Source organism: Grampus griseus (assembly GCF_964374135.1).
Source record: "Grampus griseus genome assembly, chromosome: 18".
Taxonomy (NCBI): Eukaryota; Metazoa; Chordata; class Mammalia; order Artiodactyla; family Delphinidae; genus Grampus; species Grampus griseus.
Genome location: NC_139012.1, coordinates 41,247,193 through 41,267,609, shown reverse-complemented (window position 1 = coordinate 41,267,609; position 20,417 = coordinate 41,247,193). Strand labels below are relative to the sequence as shown.

Here is a 20,417-nt window from a genome sequence, read left to right as displayed (position 1 = left end):
AAAAAGAGGCTTGGAGACTATAATTAAGACCTACATAATATAGCTATATTAATTAAAATAATGCGACTGTCAACTTGGTAACTGTAACTAAGATAGCACGCTTATGGATAGATAGATGGATACATATACATAGATGTTTCCCAAGTAGTAACTCCAAGTAATTTATTAGCAATAACATGGTTGTGGAATATGCTGTCTGTTGGAGTTCTATTTACATTCCATGTTGACTGGGAGAACATTCTGGGAGTATTTCAGCCAGATAAAAAATACCCTTAGTGCCTAATTTTGAACCAAACCCATACCAATTGTTTTAGATGAAAACTTAACTTTATAAATCTTGCCAGAGGTTCACAGATCTCAAAACCTTTGACTGTCATCTAGAATAAAAAGTAAAGCTTCACTGTGCAGTTCACTTCTATTAGAGAGAAACGAACTGACATCCTAAGTAGTATTGATAATATTTGTCAAGGGCCGGCTGTCTTGTGATTTTATTTATGTGGTAGACTGAGGCACAGCCAGCTCAGGAACTCAAAACAGGAATTAAGTGCTTTAACCACACTTTACTGCATAAAGTCAAAAAAGACATAGAAAAGTGATTTATAAACTTACTAATAATTTTTACTTCCAGTGAAGATATACTGGGTTAGTTATTCTGTAATGATCCATGTATACAGAGTGTGGTACTTGGTGAGTATATAAAGAGCAGAATTTCAAGAACTTTTACTGAAATATTAGAAAGACAATGGAATATTCCATTCATTCTCACTAGCTCTCTTTTCATCAACTCACAAGGCTGCTCTGAATTTTTAAATAATATTTATTTGGAGTTATTACCCCAATAATTGGCTTACATATTATGTATAGTTAATAGAAAGTATAGTTTTCAAACTGATCACAGTTGTCTTGTTTAGTGATAGATGACCATAAAGGATTTTGAAATTGTGTTTTGACCAGTTAGGACTTTAAAATTTGAATTCCACTTGGAAGGTTATCTCAAAGGATATTTATTGGCTTTATATATGGTGATTTACAAAAACAAAAACTTTCCCACCTTTGCTCTCATATATTCAAGTTATCTCACCTGTTCACTTTTTGGTTTCCTGAATAAATTCTTCAAACCTTCCATAGCTCTGTCTAGATTCCAGGCACATTGCACCCATCCCTTTCCTTACCTCTTCAGGCCTAGGAATGGTAATATTTTCCTACTTTTTCAGGTCCTTGCCTCCCTTACTACTCCTTTTTAGTTCACTTTCCTAGCCCACACTCTGCAGAGTCCCTTCATTAAACTCTTTTCACTTAACCCTTTTGAGTGCCAGTCCTGTCATGCCAGAACACTGAAAGATACCCAAGCTATACCAGCTCACAAGGAGGCACACTTTCACATTGTGATCTGATGGATGCCTCAAAGCCTTCTTTATCTCAAAATCACATTCTTCTGCCATGATGCTTCAAGCATTCATATATGTGGATTGAAGTGGCTGTGGAAGGCTCTTACTGAAGTGCAGATATTCCTCCAAAGGATAGCAATTAACATTTTGGTCAATAACATTGTAAGATTAATGAGTTTATCAGAGCAGCCAACCACCAATTATGCCCAAGAGACAGGTCATTTTGACGAGACAGATTGGAAGATAATAAAAACATATTTAATTGCAAAGGGACAACAGATCTAGATAGGAAACAAATGTGATAAGCCACAACTCCTCCAAAGAAGTTATTGAAATAAACCAGAGGGGAAAAAAGACAATACCTGAAAAGACAAGGTCAAATTTTGCTTACCACAAATTTTTCTCCCTGATACAGAATTAGTGTCAGTACCTCTCCCTTATTTTGTTTTCTTACATTCACTAAGAAGCTATATTCTGAGAGTAGCACTAGTTTTCCTAAAATTTTGCATGTAAACATCAGCTTAATCTTGAGAAAATTTTAAATACGTTTTATTAAATGTGAAAGTGCATTGATGTTGCAACAAAATTGTTCCGTTTCAGAAAAATGATAAACGATTCATATCTTATAAAATTATAATGGCAATATTCTTTGATGATAAATATTGCAATATTATATGCATTGAAGTTGGGACTTATGGTCAACTACCAATAAAATAGTGAAATACTAAAGAAAAGTAACTTGTCTTCCTATCCTCAGAAAATTATAGTCTCTTATGGGCAACAGGCAGAACAGAAAATACTGCAAAAAATCTCAGCCAAATTTATATAGATGTTATAAAATTCACATGTAATACTTATCATTTTAAGAGAGAAATCTATCTTTTAAAGACCTATATTAACGAAGTAATTTCTCTGGATTTGCAAGGTGCATTCAGGGATAAACACACATTTAGATCGGAATGGGTAATCTTATGCATTACCCCAAGAGGGCAAGATTTCTCTCCACAATACTCCATTATACAAGCCATTTTCAATAATGAAGTAATGGCATTTTCAACAGTCCCCTTAGGAGATTCTTTCAAAATATAACATTATGCTTCTCATTTTTAGAGTAGTTTTCCTTTATGTACAACTAAATTTAAGCAATGAATTACACCATGGTATTCTACATGTGATCTAATGTGGCATATTAGCCTCTTTTTAAAATCACACTTTCCCCTAAAATTTGTGAAAAGTAATTTCATTCCCTAATGGTTGTAAGCCAATATATTAATGGAGTCTAAACTACTTTTAGGTTTTTAATACAATCCCTAATCAAATTATTTTTTTTCTAAATATCCTCCCATTTACCTGAACATACCTGTACCAGGGCTAAATTCTGCATACCTTTCTGCATCTCATTGGAGCTCTGCTTCAGAATAATTGCTAATAATTACTTTGGTATCGTCAGGCTTTCAAGAATTGTTTTGTTATGTATCCTGTGAATCTGGACTTCTGAAAACATCTGAAGAATTCAGTTAGTGAGAGGAATTATGAACTTTCTTGCATGATTAAGCAGTTCAGTGGGATACAGGAAGCAACCTAATTATGTTTCACTTTGGGGCATTCTACTTGCTTCGACCCAAACTAAGGTAGCACATAAGTACTTTTGAATGCACCTATTTTACACTTACTAATACCATTCAGACATTTCAAATATCACCTTGGTAAAATTTTATGCTGTGAACTCTTAGCAATGTTTCTTATGGAAAGGTAAATCCATTTGATTATTAACTATTTTCTGATTGTAAATGACTTGTCACATAATGTTTTGCATACAGTTTTTATGTTAGTTCACTGATTTGGGGTTCCGAACAAATTTCATGTTTTCTTTTCTTTCAAAATCTATCTAGTAATTATCTACAGTATGCCAGGCCATGGTAACAGGTGTTGAGGACATAGTTACCTCGAAGCAAATTACCTGCATTTGCATTGCTTACATTCTAGTGTTAGAGCTGGACCATGAACAAATAAATACACTGTGACAGGTAGTAATGAGTGCTATCCAGAAAAATGCAGCTGAGGAAGGGAATAGAGAGTGAATGGTGTAAAGGATATTATTTTTTATAAGGTGATCAGAAAATGCCTCTATGAAAAATCGAATTTGAGTAAACATCTAAATGAAGTGAGGCCAATGCATAAATTATAGTAAATTGAAGGCCCTGAGACCTAATTAATCTTGGTGCAAGTCAGTGTAGCTGAGCAGAGAGAGTAAGGTGGGGTTAAGGAGAGAAGGTGGCAGAGTGGGGTACAGATATGACATCAGGAGCTGGACAGGAGCCAGATCATATGGGACTCTGGGCCACAAGAAGGAGTGTAGCTTTTACTCTGAAGTCCTTGGAAGCAGAGGAGCTAAGTGTTCTGCTTTAAAAACTGTGTTAGTCTGAATAGCCCCCAAATATATCCACATCCTTGTCCCCAAACATGTGACTGTGTTATCTTAAATGACAAATGGGACTTTGCAGACGTGATTAAATTAAGGATTTTGAGATGTGATTATCCTGGATTATCTACACAGGCACAGTGTAGTCACAATGGTCCTTAAAAGAGGGATGCAGGAGGAGTTAGAGGAGGTGATGTGATAACGGAAGTGAAGATTGGAGAATGTGTTTTGAACTTGGAGAAGGACCCAGAAACCAAGAAACACAGACAATCTCTAGAAGCTGAAGAAAGGAAGAGGATGGATTTTCCCCTCAGAGTTTCTAGGATGAAGCAGCCTGCTTAATACCTTGACTTTAGCTCAGTGAAATTGATTATTCAGAATTTTGACCTCCAAAACTGTAAGAGAATGTTATTTTAAGTCACTAAGTTTGTGGTAATTTGTTACAGCATCAATAGAAAACTAATATAAGTCTACTACCTATTTACTTGTAACTATATATGCATGCCTCTAGTTAAGGATTAGAGCATAGAATGTCACAGAGTGAAAGAAGGAAGTCCTACTAGGAAATAATAGTGGCTTGAGGTGGTGGGTTTTCAGGGAGGGAAATAGACTAAAGAACTTGCTGATTGACTGTGTATCTTGAGTAAGAGACAGACGTTGTATTAGTTTTCGATTTATGAATTACAAATTACCACAACTTAGTCAGTTATAGCAACGCAAATTTATTATCTCAGTTTCCACCCATTTATTATCACAGGAGTCCAAGCAGGCTTGTCATGCCTAGAGTCTCACAAGGCCAAAATCAAGTTATCAACTGGACTGGACTCTTCTATGGAGGCTCTGAGGAAGAACTGATTTTCTAACTCACGCAGATTGTTGGTAGAATCCTGTTCCTATGGTTGTAGGATTGAGATCCCTGTTGTCCTGCTGGCTGCCCAGCTGGGGTGGCTCTCAGCAATTAGAGGCTCCTCTCAGATCCTTTCTCTGGGGTCCATTCCATCTTCAAAGACACCAATGGAATATTGAGTCCTTCTTGTGCTTTGAATCTGAGCTTCTTTCTGCTAATAGCTAGAGAAAACTCCCTGATTTTCAAGAGCTCACATGATTATGTTAGGCCCAAATATAGTTTATAAATATAGCTTAGTCTATTAACTAAAAATCAACTTTGTTGATGAGTGTCCTTGTTATATCTGCAAAACCTCTTTTGCCATTGTCTTAGTACAAACTGCTATAACAGGATATCATAGACTGGCTTAAACAAGGAACATTTATTTCTCATAGTTTGGAAAGCTGGAAGGACCAAGATCAAGATATAGAAAAAACTGGTGTCTGGTGAGATCCCCTTTCCTAGTTTGCAGATAGCTCCCTTCTTGCTATACATGGCAGACAGAGAGTAAAATTATTAGTTCTCTGGTCTTTTTTTTTTTTTTGCGGTACGCGGGTCTCTCACTGTTGTGGCCTCTCCCGTTGCAGAGCACAGGCTCCAGACGCACAGGCTCAGCGGCCATGGCTCACGGGCCCAGCCACTCCCCCTGCATCAGCAGGCGGACTCTCAATCACTGTGCCACCAGGGAAGCCCCCTCTGGTCTCTTTTTATAAGGGCACTAATCCCATCGTGAGGACTTTACCCTCATGACTTCATTTAAACCTAATCATGTCCCAAAAGTCCCACCTCCAAATACCATCACATTGGGTATTAGGATTTCAGTGAATGAATTTGGCGGGACAGAAAACTTCAGTCCATAGCAGCCATATAATTTAACATTACTACTTGTGTGATATCATGTTTCTAGTCCCAGGAATTAGGTTGGAGAATTTTAGAATTTTGCATAATGGTTGCCAATGCTGACTCCTTTTATTTATTTTTTCTTTCTTAATTGAGCAAGCAGGTGATCAGTGTGCCATACACAAGAATAGTAAGTTCAAGAAGAATAGTATGTTTGGAAAAAAACAGTAAGAATTACGTTAGTTGGAAATGCCTACTAGAAATACAAAGGGTGCTGAGGATCCAGGAGTCAGATATGTTGATATCGCCACAGGAGAATGATATGGGGCTGAAAATGTAAATTGGGGACTTGCTAGCATATATATGACTTATAAGGCTGCATAATTATACAATTTCACCTAGAAGAGGTGTAGATAAAGAGCAATGAGCAGTCCAACATTTAGGGGTCTGGAAAAAGTTGTGGTGTCATCAAATGAAAATGAAACAGAGAGGCTAGTGATGGACTGGAGAAATCAGGAAAGTGTGACAGAAAGAGGAACTTGCTAGAACTGAAAATTCTTGGGCTCCACCTTGAACCTACATAATCAAAATTCCTGGATGTGGTCATGCAACTTACCTAATAAGCCCTCCAGCTAACTCTGATTCATGCACACGTTTGAAAACTTTAGCTGCGCGGAACACTGGGAAAGTACCCAATGGAGCTAAGTAAGTACTCAATGTGCTTGCATCTCCAAGAGAGGACCTTGAAAGGCAGCAGCAGCATCTGAGAGATCATTAGAAATGAAGGAATTCAGGACCCCAGATTTACTGAATCATATTCTGCATTTTAACAATTTCCCCAGGTGGTTCATATGCACATTAACATTTGAGAAACACTGATCTATACTTTATTAATTCAAAGTTATGGTAACATCTATGTGTAAACACACACACACACACACACACACACACACACACACACACACACACCCCTACAGATCCCATGCATCATAGTTGATGACTTATTCCATTTAAAAAATAATCTTTCAGGCACCTTTTAAAATATATAATTTATGAAGTCTTTAAATATTTAACAACTTAGCAAAATGTTTTCCCCAAATTCCCCAATGCTTAAAATAACCAGGGACTAATCACTATGCCTTCTGAAGACCATGAAAAATAGAATCTGTAGCCCAGAGACTGGGGTAGGAACAAGGCTCCAGTTATAAGTGTCCCAGGTGAAAATTATCAGAGAACTGGGCAAATAGAAATGAACTTCACCAGTTTATTTTTTCCATTCTAATTAAATACACCTGAAATCTGGGAAAGAGTGGAAAGTGTGTAAAGACAAATTACTTCACAGTACTGTGTACTTCTTGTCTGGTTTCAGACAAGCACCTGAGAGTTTTTTAAGGGGAGAGAAGATTATATAAATTGCTTTTTTTAAAAAAAATTGGATCTCAGCCTGAAATTCATCAGTAAAGAATTATTTCATTTCTTAATACCTTAGATTTGTTTGCACATCAAATAAGATTTACTATGTTTTTTTGAGAAACTATGTGAATTGTAAGAAATGGAGAGTAATTCAGGAAATATCAGTATATGAGTAACTTTTTAAAATGAAAGACATCAAATATGAGTAAGAGTAAACTATAGAAGAAAGTAAATATGGTCTGCAATAATATAGATAAGCTGTTTCATACTAAGCAATTTTGTCAAGATTTGAGAATTAATTTAAATAATCAATAACCTTAGACTATTGTCATTTCATTGATTGCAGCATCAAATGCTAATTGTGAATAAATAAAATCAAAGATATTTTCTTTTCAGCAATTAGCTTTAGCAGATGAGAAAAAAGGGAGCTGATATTCATGCCATGCTGAAGAAAGATAAAGATTTATAAGGAGGTGCTCTCCATTCTTTGTGAGCTATAAAGTCTATCCAAATAGCAATATCCTCTCTGGCAGAGAATCTGCTGCTCGTGCTGGCTATGTGTTATTGCATTTGGACTGTCTCCATCTGCAAATGTTGACTTTTCATCTGTGACCAAAGAAAAAAATTTGTATGAGGAATGTGTAAAATATTTAATCCATGTTTAGTTGTTAACTAAAGGTTTTGTCAAATCCTGCTTGTGTGGGAATTCTGCATTTGTTTCTCAAGGTGACTGTAGGTGCTTTCACAAGGTTGGGTTAAATTTGAGCCATAAACGAAAACTCTGATGAAGGTTTTTACTTAGACTGAGAAATGTAAATACTTGTTTCAATCATACTTTCACATCCCAACACCTATATGTGACCTAAGTAATCGACTAATCTACAGGAACAATTGATTTATGATTTCTTTGCCCTGTCTTGGACTTCTCATTAGTAGAATGAAAATAACACTGAAAATTTGATTATCTATGACAAACCACAGTGATATTTAATAAAGGAATCAGAGATTGGTAGAGGTCATGAATCAGAATTTAGTCTTTTACTCTCAATTTTTAGGTGAGAAACTAGGAGACGTGGAATCTAAAATTACTTTCACAAAGTTCATGCAAATTCATTATTTTACTGGGGTTCAGATCTATTTCTATTTGCTTGAGCTATGATGATCATGTGACCTGAGATTTCTGGACTAGTTCTGATTTTAGATATTCTATGCAAGAATCTCTTGAACCTAACATGAGATCAAACAAAAGTTATTCAGTGAATGAATGAGAAATGTTTTTCCCATAGGTATACTCAAGTTTGCCAGATCTACTTTTGGATTTAGACTGTCCACATAACTATGCTGTACTATTTTATATACAAATCAGAGTTTAAAAGGCAGTGAAATTTGTACCCCTTGATTGTTTTTCTGAACAGGGTAATAACTGATATTTATTCCTGTGTGACAGTGATTTTAAAATATTGGTTGGACAAGGATAATGGGATCTAAAGTAGAGATCATGTATCAAAAGGGAAACTGAGCAATGCTGAATGGTTTCCTCTGTTTTCATGCCAATGCTCATATTCAAAATTAACTTTTACTATTTTTAGATTGGAAGCAAATTAATCGATTTGATTTGTATCTGCAACTGATCAATAAGTATAGTGTGTGGAGACAGTAGGGGGGCCTATCAAGTGACTTTACCTGACATTCTTTCAGGTCCCTGCAGATTTCCATAAATATTTAGCTTTAGCTTTCCACTCAGGATAATCCACAAAAATGATAAGAAATTGTTATGCTACTACATATTGTCTCACAAAAAAATTAAAAAGAATAGAAATAAACTGAGGGTGAAAATGAGCCAGTAAAAATACTAATTTTTTGGTTTTGGTCTCCTAGAGATAGTAAAATTATCTAAAAGCGTACTGGGTGAGAATATTTGTTTCCCTGAAATTTTTAATAGGAAGATTCAGTATGAAAAGGAGCAAGTATAATAATTAAGATTTTTCTCAGTAAATTAATAGCAAGTACAAAGCAAAATTATAGGATAAAAGCCTACTTAAAAATGGAAATTTCTTTAAAACAAGGAAAGACATTTTATCACTGTGCCTAGAGATCAGGCAAACTGCTTCAGCAAGTCCAAATCAGTGGATGCATCTTTCACTTTAAGATGTTTAGTGATGCACAGCTCTTTGCATACTACACTCATGCTACCTTTCAAGGTACCTTCTTCTGGGGAAAATACAGACAAACTGGAATTTAACAAATGTTTTGCATAAAAATGATGATATATGCTCTTAACCACAAAAAGACCATTATAACATGACAATCAGATATGTTTTGCATGGAAGAGGTATTTTTCTATAATAAAAATTGAATGAGACAAAAATTGAGTGAGATGTGATGAATCTGAACCAAAATGATACAAAAATGACATCTATTTTACAATTCAATTTTCACAGTCTGTTTAGTCTTATTTTACCCAATAGTAAAAATTCTAAGGAAAATTTATTCATGTAAAAGTGCAAACCATTATATAATATGAAACCTGACCAGAAATATGAAAGGTCTCATGATTTTTGAAAAAAAATATCAGTTTATCAGTTTCGATCTTTGAAATTAAAGGGTTTCAAACCATCAGTTTGAAAAGCAGTGGGCAACAGGCCAGAAGGTACTTGTTAATTATAGCAGTGAGTTAATCAATGAACTGACAATTCTGCTTCCGGGTATAATAAAATGAGATCAAAGCTCATTCAACTATCCTACCATTTAAGTATAGCTGGAGATCCATTAAATTGGATAGTTTCACATTTTAAACCTGCATGTTTAAAAGTCAGCAATTCAAGCAGCTCTATGACAGCTGTTGATGCCTAAATCATAGGAAAATTATTTTGTTTCGTTTTGAACAGGAAGATGGAGCAAAGATGGAGAGGGAAATACATTGAGAACTGATATAAACATTAACTGAGATGACTTTCAAGAAGCTTTTTATGTGCTTTTGTTTTTGCTTTCAACATTTAAATGCAGAGGCAGATGGCTTGGACAGTTTTATCAGCACTTGTGTCTTTATACATTAAAAAATAAAGAAAGATAACCAAACTCATAGATTGCAGATTGTTAAAGGGGACAAATAATTTAGGTTTTTTAAAAAATCAATAAAAATTTCAGTGTTAAAATAATCATGATGGGGGATTTTAAGTACTTTTTTTGAGAAAAAGGAAACAGATTGGTATAATGCTGAAATTGTAGAAAGTATTTATAAGCAGCTTTAAATCCTGATCTGGATTTTAAATAGATATTGTATGATGTAACACAAATAGGACCTCAAAATTTATGAAAAAATTGGAGAGACAGGGAAACATAAGTGCACACATGCACCAAGCATACACACATGCACACACACCATCTCAAAATTTATTAAGAATCCAGCACATTTCTGACACATGTAATACATGTTAAATATTCAATGTTGAGGGAATTATGAAAAGTAAATAGAATTATTCAACAATTAAGACGATTCCTTATAGTGATAACATTAAAAATAATTATATGTCAAAGATAAAGGATAATATTTCAGTGCATATAACTTTTGCAGTATTAGCAAAAAATCCCTGACATTTTAAATTATATATATATATATATATATATATATATTTTTTTTTTTTTTTTTTTTTTGCGGTACCCGGGCCTCTCACCACTGCGGCCTCTCCCGCTGCAGAGCACAGGCTCCGGACGCGCAGCTTCAGCGGCCATGGCTCACGGGTCTAGCAGCTCCGCGGCATGTGGGATCTTCCCGGACCGGGGCACGAACCCGTGTCCCCTGCATCAGCAGGCGGACTGTCAACCACTGCGCCACCAGGGAAGCCCTAAATGCTATATATTTGATGGAGAATCATGAATTATTTTCAATTATATTTTGGAAAATGACAATATTAAATATCAATGCTTTATAAAGAATGTTTTTCTCCCTTTTAAAAGTATAAAACAGGGCTTCCCTGGTGGCGCAGTGGTTGAGATTCCGCCTGCCGATGCAGGGGACACGGGTTCGTGCCCCGGTCCGGGAAGATCCCACATGCCGCGGAGCTGCTAGGCCCGTGAGCCATGGCCGCTGAAGCTGCGCGTCCGGAGCCTGTGCTCTGCAGCAGGAGAGGCCGCAGTGGTGAGAGGCCCGCGTACCGCAAAAAAAAAAAAAAAAAAAAGTATAAAACAAATCAGTAAGTGGTTCTAAAAATGAGAAAAACTAACTGGAAACTATTCAATGTTTAAGATGCTTCAGATTATAAACTTTTAAAAGACCAGGACTTTCAAGGAACCAGTAGAATGGCTGTGTTCTCTTTAGTAATTCATAATAAAAATGTTTCATTTTTCTTTCTACCAATTCATGACACAGGCTTTATGGAAGAAAACTTGGAAGCACTGTTATTTCCCAAAATAAAACTTGTGTGTGTGTGTGTGTGTGTGTGTGTGTGTGTGTGTGTGTGTGTGTGTGTTTCAGGGCAACCACTGGAAAATATATATAGGTCCAAATAAAAAGAGTAAAATTTTCCCTATTTAATGTCATGTCCCAAAATAAAAACTTGCCAGAGAATAAACAAAGTAAGCTTTCCAGCAATGCAGCTCAATTACATAAGCAAATTGTTATAATGTAGTTTAGTATATATATTTTTTCCCTTTTCTTTCTTTTATTCCTTTTTTCTTTTTTTTTTTTTTTTTTTTTTTTGCTGACTTGACTCAGTTCTGTGGCCTTGGCTACTAGCTGGTCAGTTTCCTTTCTTCAGTAAATCCACATCCCACCACTTCCCTTCTAGAGCTCTCACACTTCTAGGTCATTATGCACCCAACCTAATTGCTCCAAAGTTAAGGTACCAGATATCTTGAGACAGACTCTGTTCCCTAGAGCCTGAGAAATTTTCCTAATCAGTCAATCCACAAAGTGCCCTGGAAACCTAGCTACCTCCACCCTGCTTGGCCATACATACACTGTCCCCTACAATTCCAGCTTATTGTTACCCTGTTCTTGGTACAACCGTCTATGTGCCCCTGCCTGGTGGCCTTTTCTCCTTTAGGGCTATAAGTAACAAAAACTGGCCCTCATGCAAGTGCCATCGTTGTGTTGTGTCGCACTTTTCGATGGATCTTTAAATTTTATATAACAATCCGCTACCTAAAAGACTGACCTAAGAATCCACAAAACTTCTGTAAATTTATTTATAGACTTTATTAAAAGCCTTCAAATTTATTTACAAGAATGAATCATAAGTAAAATTTTCAAAGAGCAATTAATATTATCTAATGGAAAAACCATTTTTTGCAAGTTAAATATTTTGTACAGTACCCACAAATTTTAACTGTAAGTGTCTTAAATTGTCAGTTATCTGTAAGAACTTTCAGAAAAATGTAGAAATGGAACTTGGAACAAAGTCCCTCTGTTGCCTTTTAAAGGGACAAGCCTCCCTAAACCCTACCTCCTTCCCAATGACACATTTTTCTCCTCTCTTAGCTCACTGCTTTTAAGGCAATTATTTGTTTCCCAGGATAGACCCAAAGCTCCATGAAGATAGTGTTGATATCTGCTTTGTTCACTGCTATATTCCTGGTGCCTGTCACAGTGTCAGCATATAGTAAATACTCAGTAAATATTTATAGAATAAATAAATGTTATCAGTTCTGAAAAACAATATACTCTATTTGTTAAAGTGTGTCATTAAATGCTGAAGACTTAGGGTCCACATATACTTATAGACGCACACAGACACACACACACACACACACATACCCCTAGTGTTCTCAATTCTTGGGTAATATTCTTAATTTAATAAGATGGCAATGTATATTGGATAGGACTATTTAAAAAATAATCTTGCATATTCTCTCTTTTTTATGTACTCAATAAAAACCTGACGCTATTAATATTTCTAAGGTAGCTGATAATTTATTTTTTACTTTGGGGCTATTAACAGGAAAAGAAAAACTTAATGATTCTGGAAAAGTAATAATTAAGGATTGATTTATAGGCCTCAATATATATTATACATCAAATTGGTGATTATCTCTGTTGATGGCTAGAAAGGAGTGAACTTTTTTTTAATATTAAGTTTTTTATTTTATCTTTGGCTGCATCGGGTCTTAGTTGCGGCATGTGGGCTCTCTAGTTGTGGTGCACAGGCTCAGTAGTTGCAGCGTGCAGGCTTAGTTGCCCTACGGTATGTGGGATCTTAGCTCCCTGACCAGGGATCTAACCCATGTTCCCTGTATTGGGAGGTGGATTCTTAACCACTGAACCACCAGAGAAGTCCCAGACTTCTAATATATCTCTGCTAAATATGCTAAAACATATTTAGCAGAGAAGTTAAATAATTCATTTATTAACTATCACAAAGTATTGCTAAGGCAGAGATTTGTTGTTGAGGAAGCTTTTGGTATGATGTTTGCGCCGGACGCGCAGGCTCAGCGGCCATGGCTCACGGGCCCAGCCGCTCTGCGGCATGTGGGATCTTCCTGGACCGGGGCACGAACCCGTGTCCCCTGCATCGGCAGGCAGACTCTGAACCATTGTGCCACCAGAGAAGCCCAAGCAGAGGATATCTTTAATAATTTCTCAGGACATTTTCAACGTCATAAAATTTTAATTAACAATTAACATTGTTCTTAGATCATTGCTATTGTTAAGCACTATGAGGAATCAGAAGGCTAATAAGTTGTTTTTTTCCATCAATGGATTTTAAATCTAGTTGAGAGAAAACAAAAATGTATACTAATGAATGACATTTTTGTCTTTTGTCCCCCAAAAGACAAAAATGTCATTAAAGTAAGTGTTGAGTGAGTGAGCTCAATTAGGAAATTCATTATTCATTAATAAGGGAAGATCTGTGGAAATCTTCCAGGTGCATGTAAAACATGAATTGGCAAAGTTAGGGAAGCTTGCTGTGGTACCTGGGAAGCAAGCTGCCCCTGGAAAGAATCAGTAATTAAATGAAAACAAGCCAGGCAAAAAGCATCTTCCAGGCCTGCAATCCTGATGTAAGGGGCATTGATTGGTTTGAGCAAAATGTGTTAATTTTGTGGATACAGAGTCACTGAACACACCAAAGCGAAAATAAAAGGGAGAAATTAGTTTGAACTTTTAAAATGTGGGCAGAATTCAGAGGACAGAGAAAGGCTCATAGAGAAGATTAAATTAAATACCCTAGGAAGTAAGTAATCATTCGAGGTTTGTGAGAGAAATAGTTTTAAGTAATGAACGTATGTTTAAAACGATAAAACTATTTGCTCTTGAGGGGATGGGACTATGGGTCAGATGAGAAGGAATTTTAAGGTTATTCTAAAGAGCAGATTTTAGATTTCAAAAATGACTAAAATTTCTGTTTGTATGTAAGAGTACATTTTAGGCATATATTTTTTTCACATCCAGTGTCCATTTAAATGTTGTCTGTGTGTTGAGGTCTCAGGTATTTGCCACCAACTCTTACCTATCTCAGCAGGTATTTCTTTTTTAACATGTAAGAAGTAACTAGAATATTATTAAGAAAAATAGATGTTAATATAAAAACCCCACAATTATTGGGCACTTAAAAATATTAGTAGTGCTAACTTGGACTTTAGCAAAGACTTACATTCCAATTGTTGGCTCTTTTAATAGTTGAGTAGAAAAACTTTCAGGGATATTTTCTTCATTTTTCTCTACACTTTTATTCTGACGACTCTCTACTTTTGAAAATGCTTTATGCGTCAAGCGTTCTTGCCTATCCACTTAACCTCATTCGTAAAATCAATTCCTAATTTTCAAGCTACCACTTATCATTTGACTGTTTAATCAAGGGAAAAAAAAACAATGACAACAAAAAAAACTTTCCCTTAACCACTTGACACTTGTTGTTTATCAGTAAAGAACTGATGTCCTTTTTACGTAATCAGAGACGAATTTACTTTCAAAATCATGGTTAAAATGTTTTAGATTGCCTGCTGGTAAAAAAATAAATAAATAAAAGAAAAATATCTATGATGACTTATTTTCCCTTTGAATATTAGACTCCATGTGACCCAATTTGCAACTTAGCTAGACTTTCATGTTAGTGAAATTTGGGTTAAGAAATCAAGAAAATAGGTTAAGCTTGGAAGGAACCACATGTTGTCTTTGGATGCAAATGGTGTCTTTATTTACTGGGATTTCACAATGTCAACCAGTCAACCAGGTATATCTTTAGTAATATACTTTAGTTAAAACATTCTTTAAAATTATTATTTAACTTTCTAAAATGTTGCAAAGTTATTTTCATGGGATTTCATGCTAAAAACACACGTTTATATAGAAAAACATTTTGTATAACCTTTACAGTATTTTTTTTTTTTTTTTTTTTTTTTTTTTGGCGGTACGTGGGCCTCTCACCGTTGTGGCCTCTCCCGTTGCGGAGCACATGCTCCGGACGCGCAGGCTCAGCGGCCATGGCTCACGGGCCCAGCCACTCCGCGGTATGTGGGATCTTCCCGAACCGGGGCACAAACCCGCGTCCCCTGCATCGGCAGGCGGACTCTCAACCACTGCGCCACCAGGGAAGCCCTACAGTATTTATTTTTAATGTTATATTTCAAGTAATACTTTTTATATTCAAGGAGTTGATATGTTAGCATATATTTCAACATTGCACATAAAATTTTTGTACTTTTCACTATTTCTCGTGAATATGAGTTTTTTTTGTGGAGAAGTAGGACATAAATTAGTAATAATACATATGTCATGGAAAAAGTTCATCAGAAATGATATGTCATGGGTATATCTGTTTACTCATGTCTGTCTATTTATTTTTCTATCTGTCTGTATCTCTAGATATAAATGAAGGCTTAAGGAAAAGAGATAATTCTCACCTCAAGTAAAAGGAATTTTATTCCTCCTATGTTATTCTTAAAAGAATGAGGAATCATATATTTGAATTGTTTACCTTAATACAATTTTCATGAGCAAATGAGATTACCAATGCACTTTTTCTCTAAGGAGATAATTTTAAATGAAAACTCTAACCACTTTCTTTCCTTATTTTGTCTCTTGTCCTCTGCAGATGGGCCTCTGGGCCCCCGAGGATTAGCTGAAGCTACAGAGATGTGCACTCAAGAGTGCTTGGTTTTGGGTCACTCTGATAACTGCTGGATGCCTCCTGGCTTGGGTCCCTATCAACACCCTAAATCACCTCTCTCAACCTTTGCACCCCAGAAAGAATGGGTCAAGAAGGACAAGCTTGTGAATGGGCACACCCTGACCAGAGCCTGGAAAGAAGATAGCAACAGGAACCAGTTCAATGACCGTAAGCAGTATGGTTCCACCGAAGGCCATTTCAACAATGGCAGCCACATGACAGACATTCCTCTGGCAAATCTGAAGTCTTATAAGCAAGCAGGAGGTGCTATTGAGAGTCCTAAGGAGCACCAACTCTAAAAAGAAAAAGGCTATATGGGACCTAATAACTTTAAACTAAATAGACATGTTAATACCGTGTGTGTCAGAGCTTTATGTATTCAATAGATCTCTACAACTATGCCCCTTATAGCAGGGATATCCATAACTTTGTGTTAGCACCATGGAGGATACAGTGTTTTACCATATAAGAGAGAGAAGATAGTTCTACTAGCCATGTGATCTTGTTTACTAGGATTGATTGAACTCTCCAGAGGTCTCTCCATTGTGCAAATATCCTTTTTTTTTTTTAACTGCATTTTATTTTGACCCTGGACTGCTGCTATGAACAATAGAATATGCATTTGGAGAGTAAGAAAGTTCCATGGATTAGAGTGACTGACAAACATATCCAGTTAGAAAATTGTGCTCTTTTTGTTGTTGATCTGTGCTGGGACTGCTATACTTGACATTATACTTCAAACGAAATTTAAAAAGATAAGCATTAAACCTATTGTGCTGTTAACAACGTTAGTGGACACTTGTAAGTCAATCAGTGTTAAAGTATTTGTAAATAGAAGCAAGCTATTATTAACAACTTTTGTGTACTTATACCGTTCACCTAAAAAACGTTGTAGCATAATTCTGTGTTTTATGGTTGCTTCTTTTCTTTTTCTGTTTGCCTCTTTGTTGCTATTTTTGTTGTTTCTTTTAGTGAAGTGTTTCTGAGTCTGTCTTGACACACATTGTTCAAAAGATCTCAGATACTTGTAGTGAAAATAAAGGTTCTGGAATCTCGCTTCTTTTATGATAGCTTATGATGCTGGAATTCTATAAGAAATAAAGATAAAAAATGAAAACTTTATATGAAAAAAGGACCTCTGCAAAAGCTTGGAAATTCAGAACCTATTTTCTTGACATCCTTATTTTCAAAGTAGGCAAAAGCGAAATCACTTATTTAGTAGCATAGTAATGGGAAAGTGTTATCCTTCAGAAAGTGATATATCCTGTGCTTGTCACTCATGCAAAACTTATGTATTAAATTAGCATATATTGAAGAAAAATTACTATTCAAAAATAGTTTCAATTGGGAAAATGTGTGTCTACAACTTTGTTGAAATGGCAGTTTGTGTTGATCCTCATATACAATAATGTTGTAACACAAGTGTTAGACCATAGTCACAAACTATTTAATGTGTTGTGCCTTCATGATGTAACAGAACATTCTCCAGGTAGGCTAGTTGGGGGAAATTAAGGGATAGATCTCTAATTATTGCTGTTTAACTGTTTGTTATCATAGTTGGTCAATGCCGGCAGGTACCAGCATCTTGTCACTTAGGTCAAACCAACAGAGTGACAGCTAATGTTAATAAGATCTCAGTTGCACGTGCAAACAAATCCAAATTCGAGCATTCTTAGGAGGTTTTTGTTAAGGCATGACAGATGATTTAAACAAATAAATAGCATGCAACAAAATGTCTTTATTGAAAGAAGTGAAAGTTATCTTAATGCCACCGTTCAACATCAGTTTAAAAGTAAAAAAAAAGTAAAAAAATGGTTTGCTAATCTGATAGATAATTTGTTCTTACCAAAAATAAAATTACTTTGTAAATAGCAATTCACATTTTTCCACAGTATAATGGAAAATAATGGGTAGGAGTGCATAGCTTATTGAAGTACATATTTGTCAGTTTGTGAGGGGTGTTTGATGACTTTGACACAATAAATATCTAAACAATTATCCTTGTTACTGCTTTGCCAGTTCTAAGTTATTTACAATTATTCAGCTCTTGCAATAAATGTTCTGAATTCCTGACTGTAGTGTGTTAATTTGTGGTCAAAATCCAAAGTGATGATTTTTACTCTAATTGTTAGATAAGTATATGTTAATAAAAGTTAACTTTTAATTAGAAATCAAAGAAAATTTGTTAGGGGTTTAATAATACCTACATTCTGAAAATAAGTTTCCAAGTTAGGGTTAAATTCCCCTAATGATCTATGAAATCATTTTCTTGGGAAATTCAGGGAGAAATTTCACCTTCTAGTCAAGATTCATACAAGTTTCATCAAAGTGAAATCCCAAGTCAGAAACTGGGCAGATAACACTGGTTATTTAGTGAGGTTATCTTCTTCACTCTTAGTATCCTTTAATAAGATTTCATGAAACAAACTCTCAAACATTTCATTGCTGGCAGAAGAGGACTATTCAGGGATTGAGGCTTCGAAACAAGGGTCAAAACTTCAGCTATATTTATTTCAGGTTAGGAAAATAGGCTCAGAAACTGCAAAGGATAATAAGACTCACACATATGCCATGTGTTTATTTTCACCACAGAGCAACTGGATCAGAGTTTTAGGGTAAGTAAACAGGTCTGACTCTTTCTCCACAGCTTTTTGAAGAGTTGTAAAATAAGACTCAGGAGATAGTGACATGGAGGTAAAGATATTTGCTTGGATCAGTGGCTGTATGTGAGACCCTAACCCCTCATCTCTGAATAAGCCAGATTTATCCAGTAGTCTGTGGCGCCACCCTCCTTTCAGGGGCAGAGCCTGCCCTAGGACACAGAGAGTGAATGAATCCTGGAAACAGGCCACTCTTGAAAACAAAAGTCCATGACTGCTCAGTCCCTCCCTCCATTTTTTACCAGTCAGATGTCATTCCTTTCTGCCTTGAAGAGTGAAAGATGAGAGAAAATAAAATAATTATGCTCCTACCTTTTCTTTCCCTGAAAGAGTGGAATAGAAATGCCTTCCTCCAAACCAGAAGTTTGGAAAAGAAACTCCCCATCCCACTATATTTCTTCTAATAAATATGACAATATCTACTCTTATCAAGGCATTCAGTTATATGCTCTGTAAAAATTAAAATAAGTAACATTACAAACCAAACTGAAGTATTTATTCATTAAGTAAATAATACATTCATGATAACTAATCTTAAATATCACCCACATTATTTTATTGTGTAGACATTGAATATTATAAATCACATTTACCTGGAAATCAAAGGCAGTTACATTTCCTAGGAAAGCACACGTATGAAATGTATAAAAATAATGACTTTTAAAGTGATTATTAAATGCTACAGGCTATATGCCACACATTTTCTAAGGTAGATATAGAAATAAATTTATTATGCTAAATATGACCCATTTGAATGAACATTTCTACACATATACTAACATAAAATATATATTTAAATAATGGTTATTCATTAACAGACAACTGGGTAGTCATTTTGCTGCACTGATGCTATTCAGCAAATCTCTTTCAGCATAGAGTGGTGTTCCCTCTCCCAGCACCATCATTCCTTAGCTAAAGTAAGAAATGCAGCTGAGGCCCAGAAGCCATTCTAGTATATATTAAACTCTCTTGAATAGAAGCCAGGAATGGCTAATTATTATTAATAAGGAGTTTTGGAAGCCAGGGATAAAAGGGATGCCTTGTCAGTTTCAATTCTAATGTGGATGCCAGGGTGTTACTTTGTAAGAGGGCAAACCAAACTATGAAAAGGAGGAGTGGTGTTAGGAGTCTAAAAAATGCTTCATTGTTCTGCTTTGTTTTAAATAGAGCTGACCGCCTCTCCCTAAAGGAAGCTCCTTCATTGGTTCTTTTGAAAGAGATCACTTTCAAATTCTCCCAGTGTTCTTAAAGGCATAGTGATCACATAATTATTTCTCTATATACTGTTCTCCCCTTATCACAACTACCAATCTAAATTTTAATACACATCAACCAGGTTTTCCACTGTTGAAAAAATATAAAATTAATCTCATAGCAATAAAATACTTTTGTAAGACACACAGTATTTAAAGCATGGCTATCATAATAATATTTCATTTACATTTAGTTCACTCAGTTTTTGTTTATATTAATGAGTATTCCAAAGATATCAATTTTCTATTATCATGATGCCACCATTATCCATTTTAAAATATTAAATAAGGTCTATATTTTCTTCAAAAATGAATTTTATTTTCTTATTTCTTAGACTTCTTAAATAGTGCACCACACAATGAATTGAGTTCTGTCCACATTTTTGTTATCCTAACATACCACATGGTTCTTGAAGCTTTATAATGAAAAGCTCTTTTTAATTTTTTT

General features: G+C 35.4%; 1 protein-coding gene across 4 annotated transcripts in view; it reads left to right on the top strand.

Moving 5' to 3' along the window:
- PCDH9 (protocadherin 9) overlaps window positions 1–16,355 on the top strand; it is a gene marked incomplete at both ends in the record, with an annotated part of 973,878 nt that extends 957,523 nt beyond the window's left edge. For all 4 annotated transcript variants that reach the window (XM_082675744.1, XM_082675742.1, XM_082675743.1 and 1 more), the window contains one exon: window positions 15,982–16,355. In XM_082675744.1, coding sequence (XP_082531870.1) covers window positions 15,982–16,355 — 374 coding nt within the window. The remainder of the gene's footprint in view (window positions 1–15,981) is intronic.
- Between the last annotated feature and the right edge of the window lie 4,062 nt (window positions 16,356–20,417).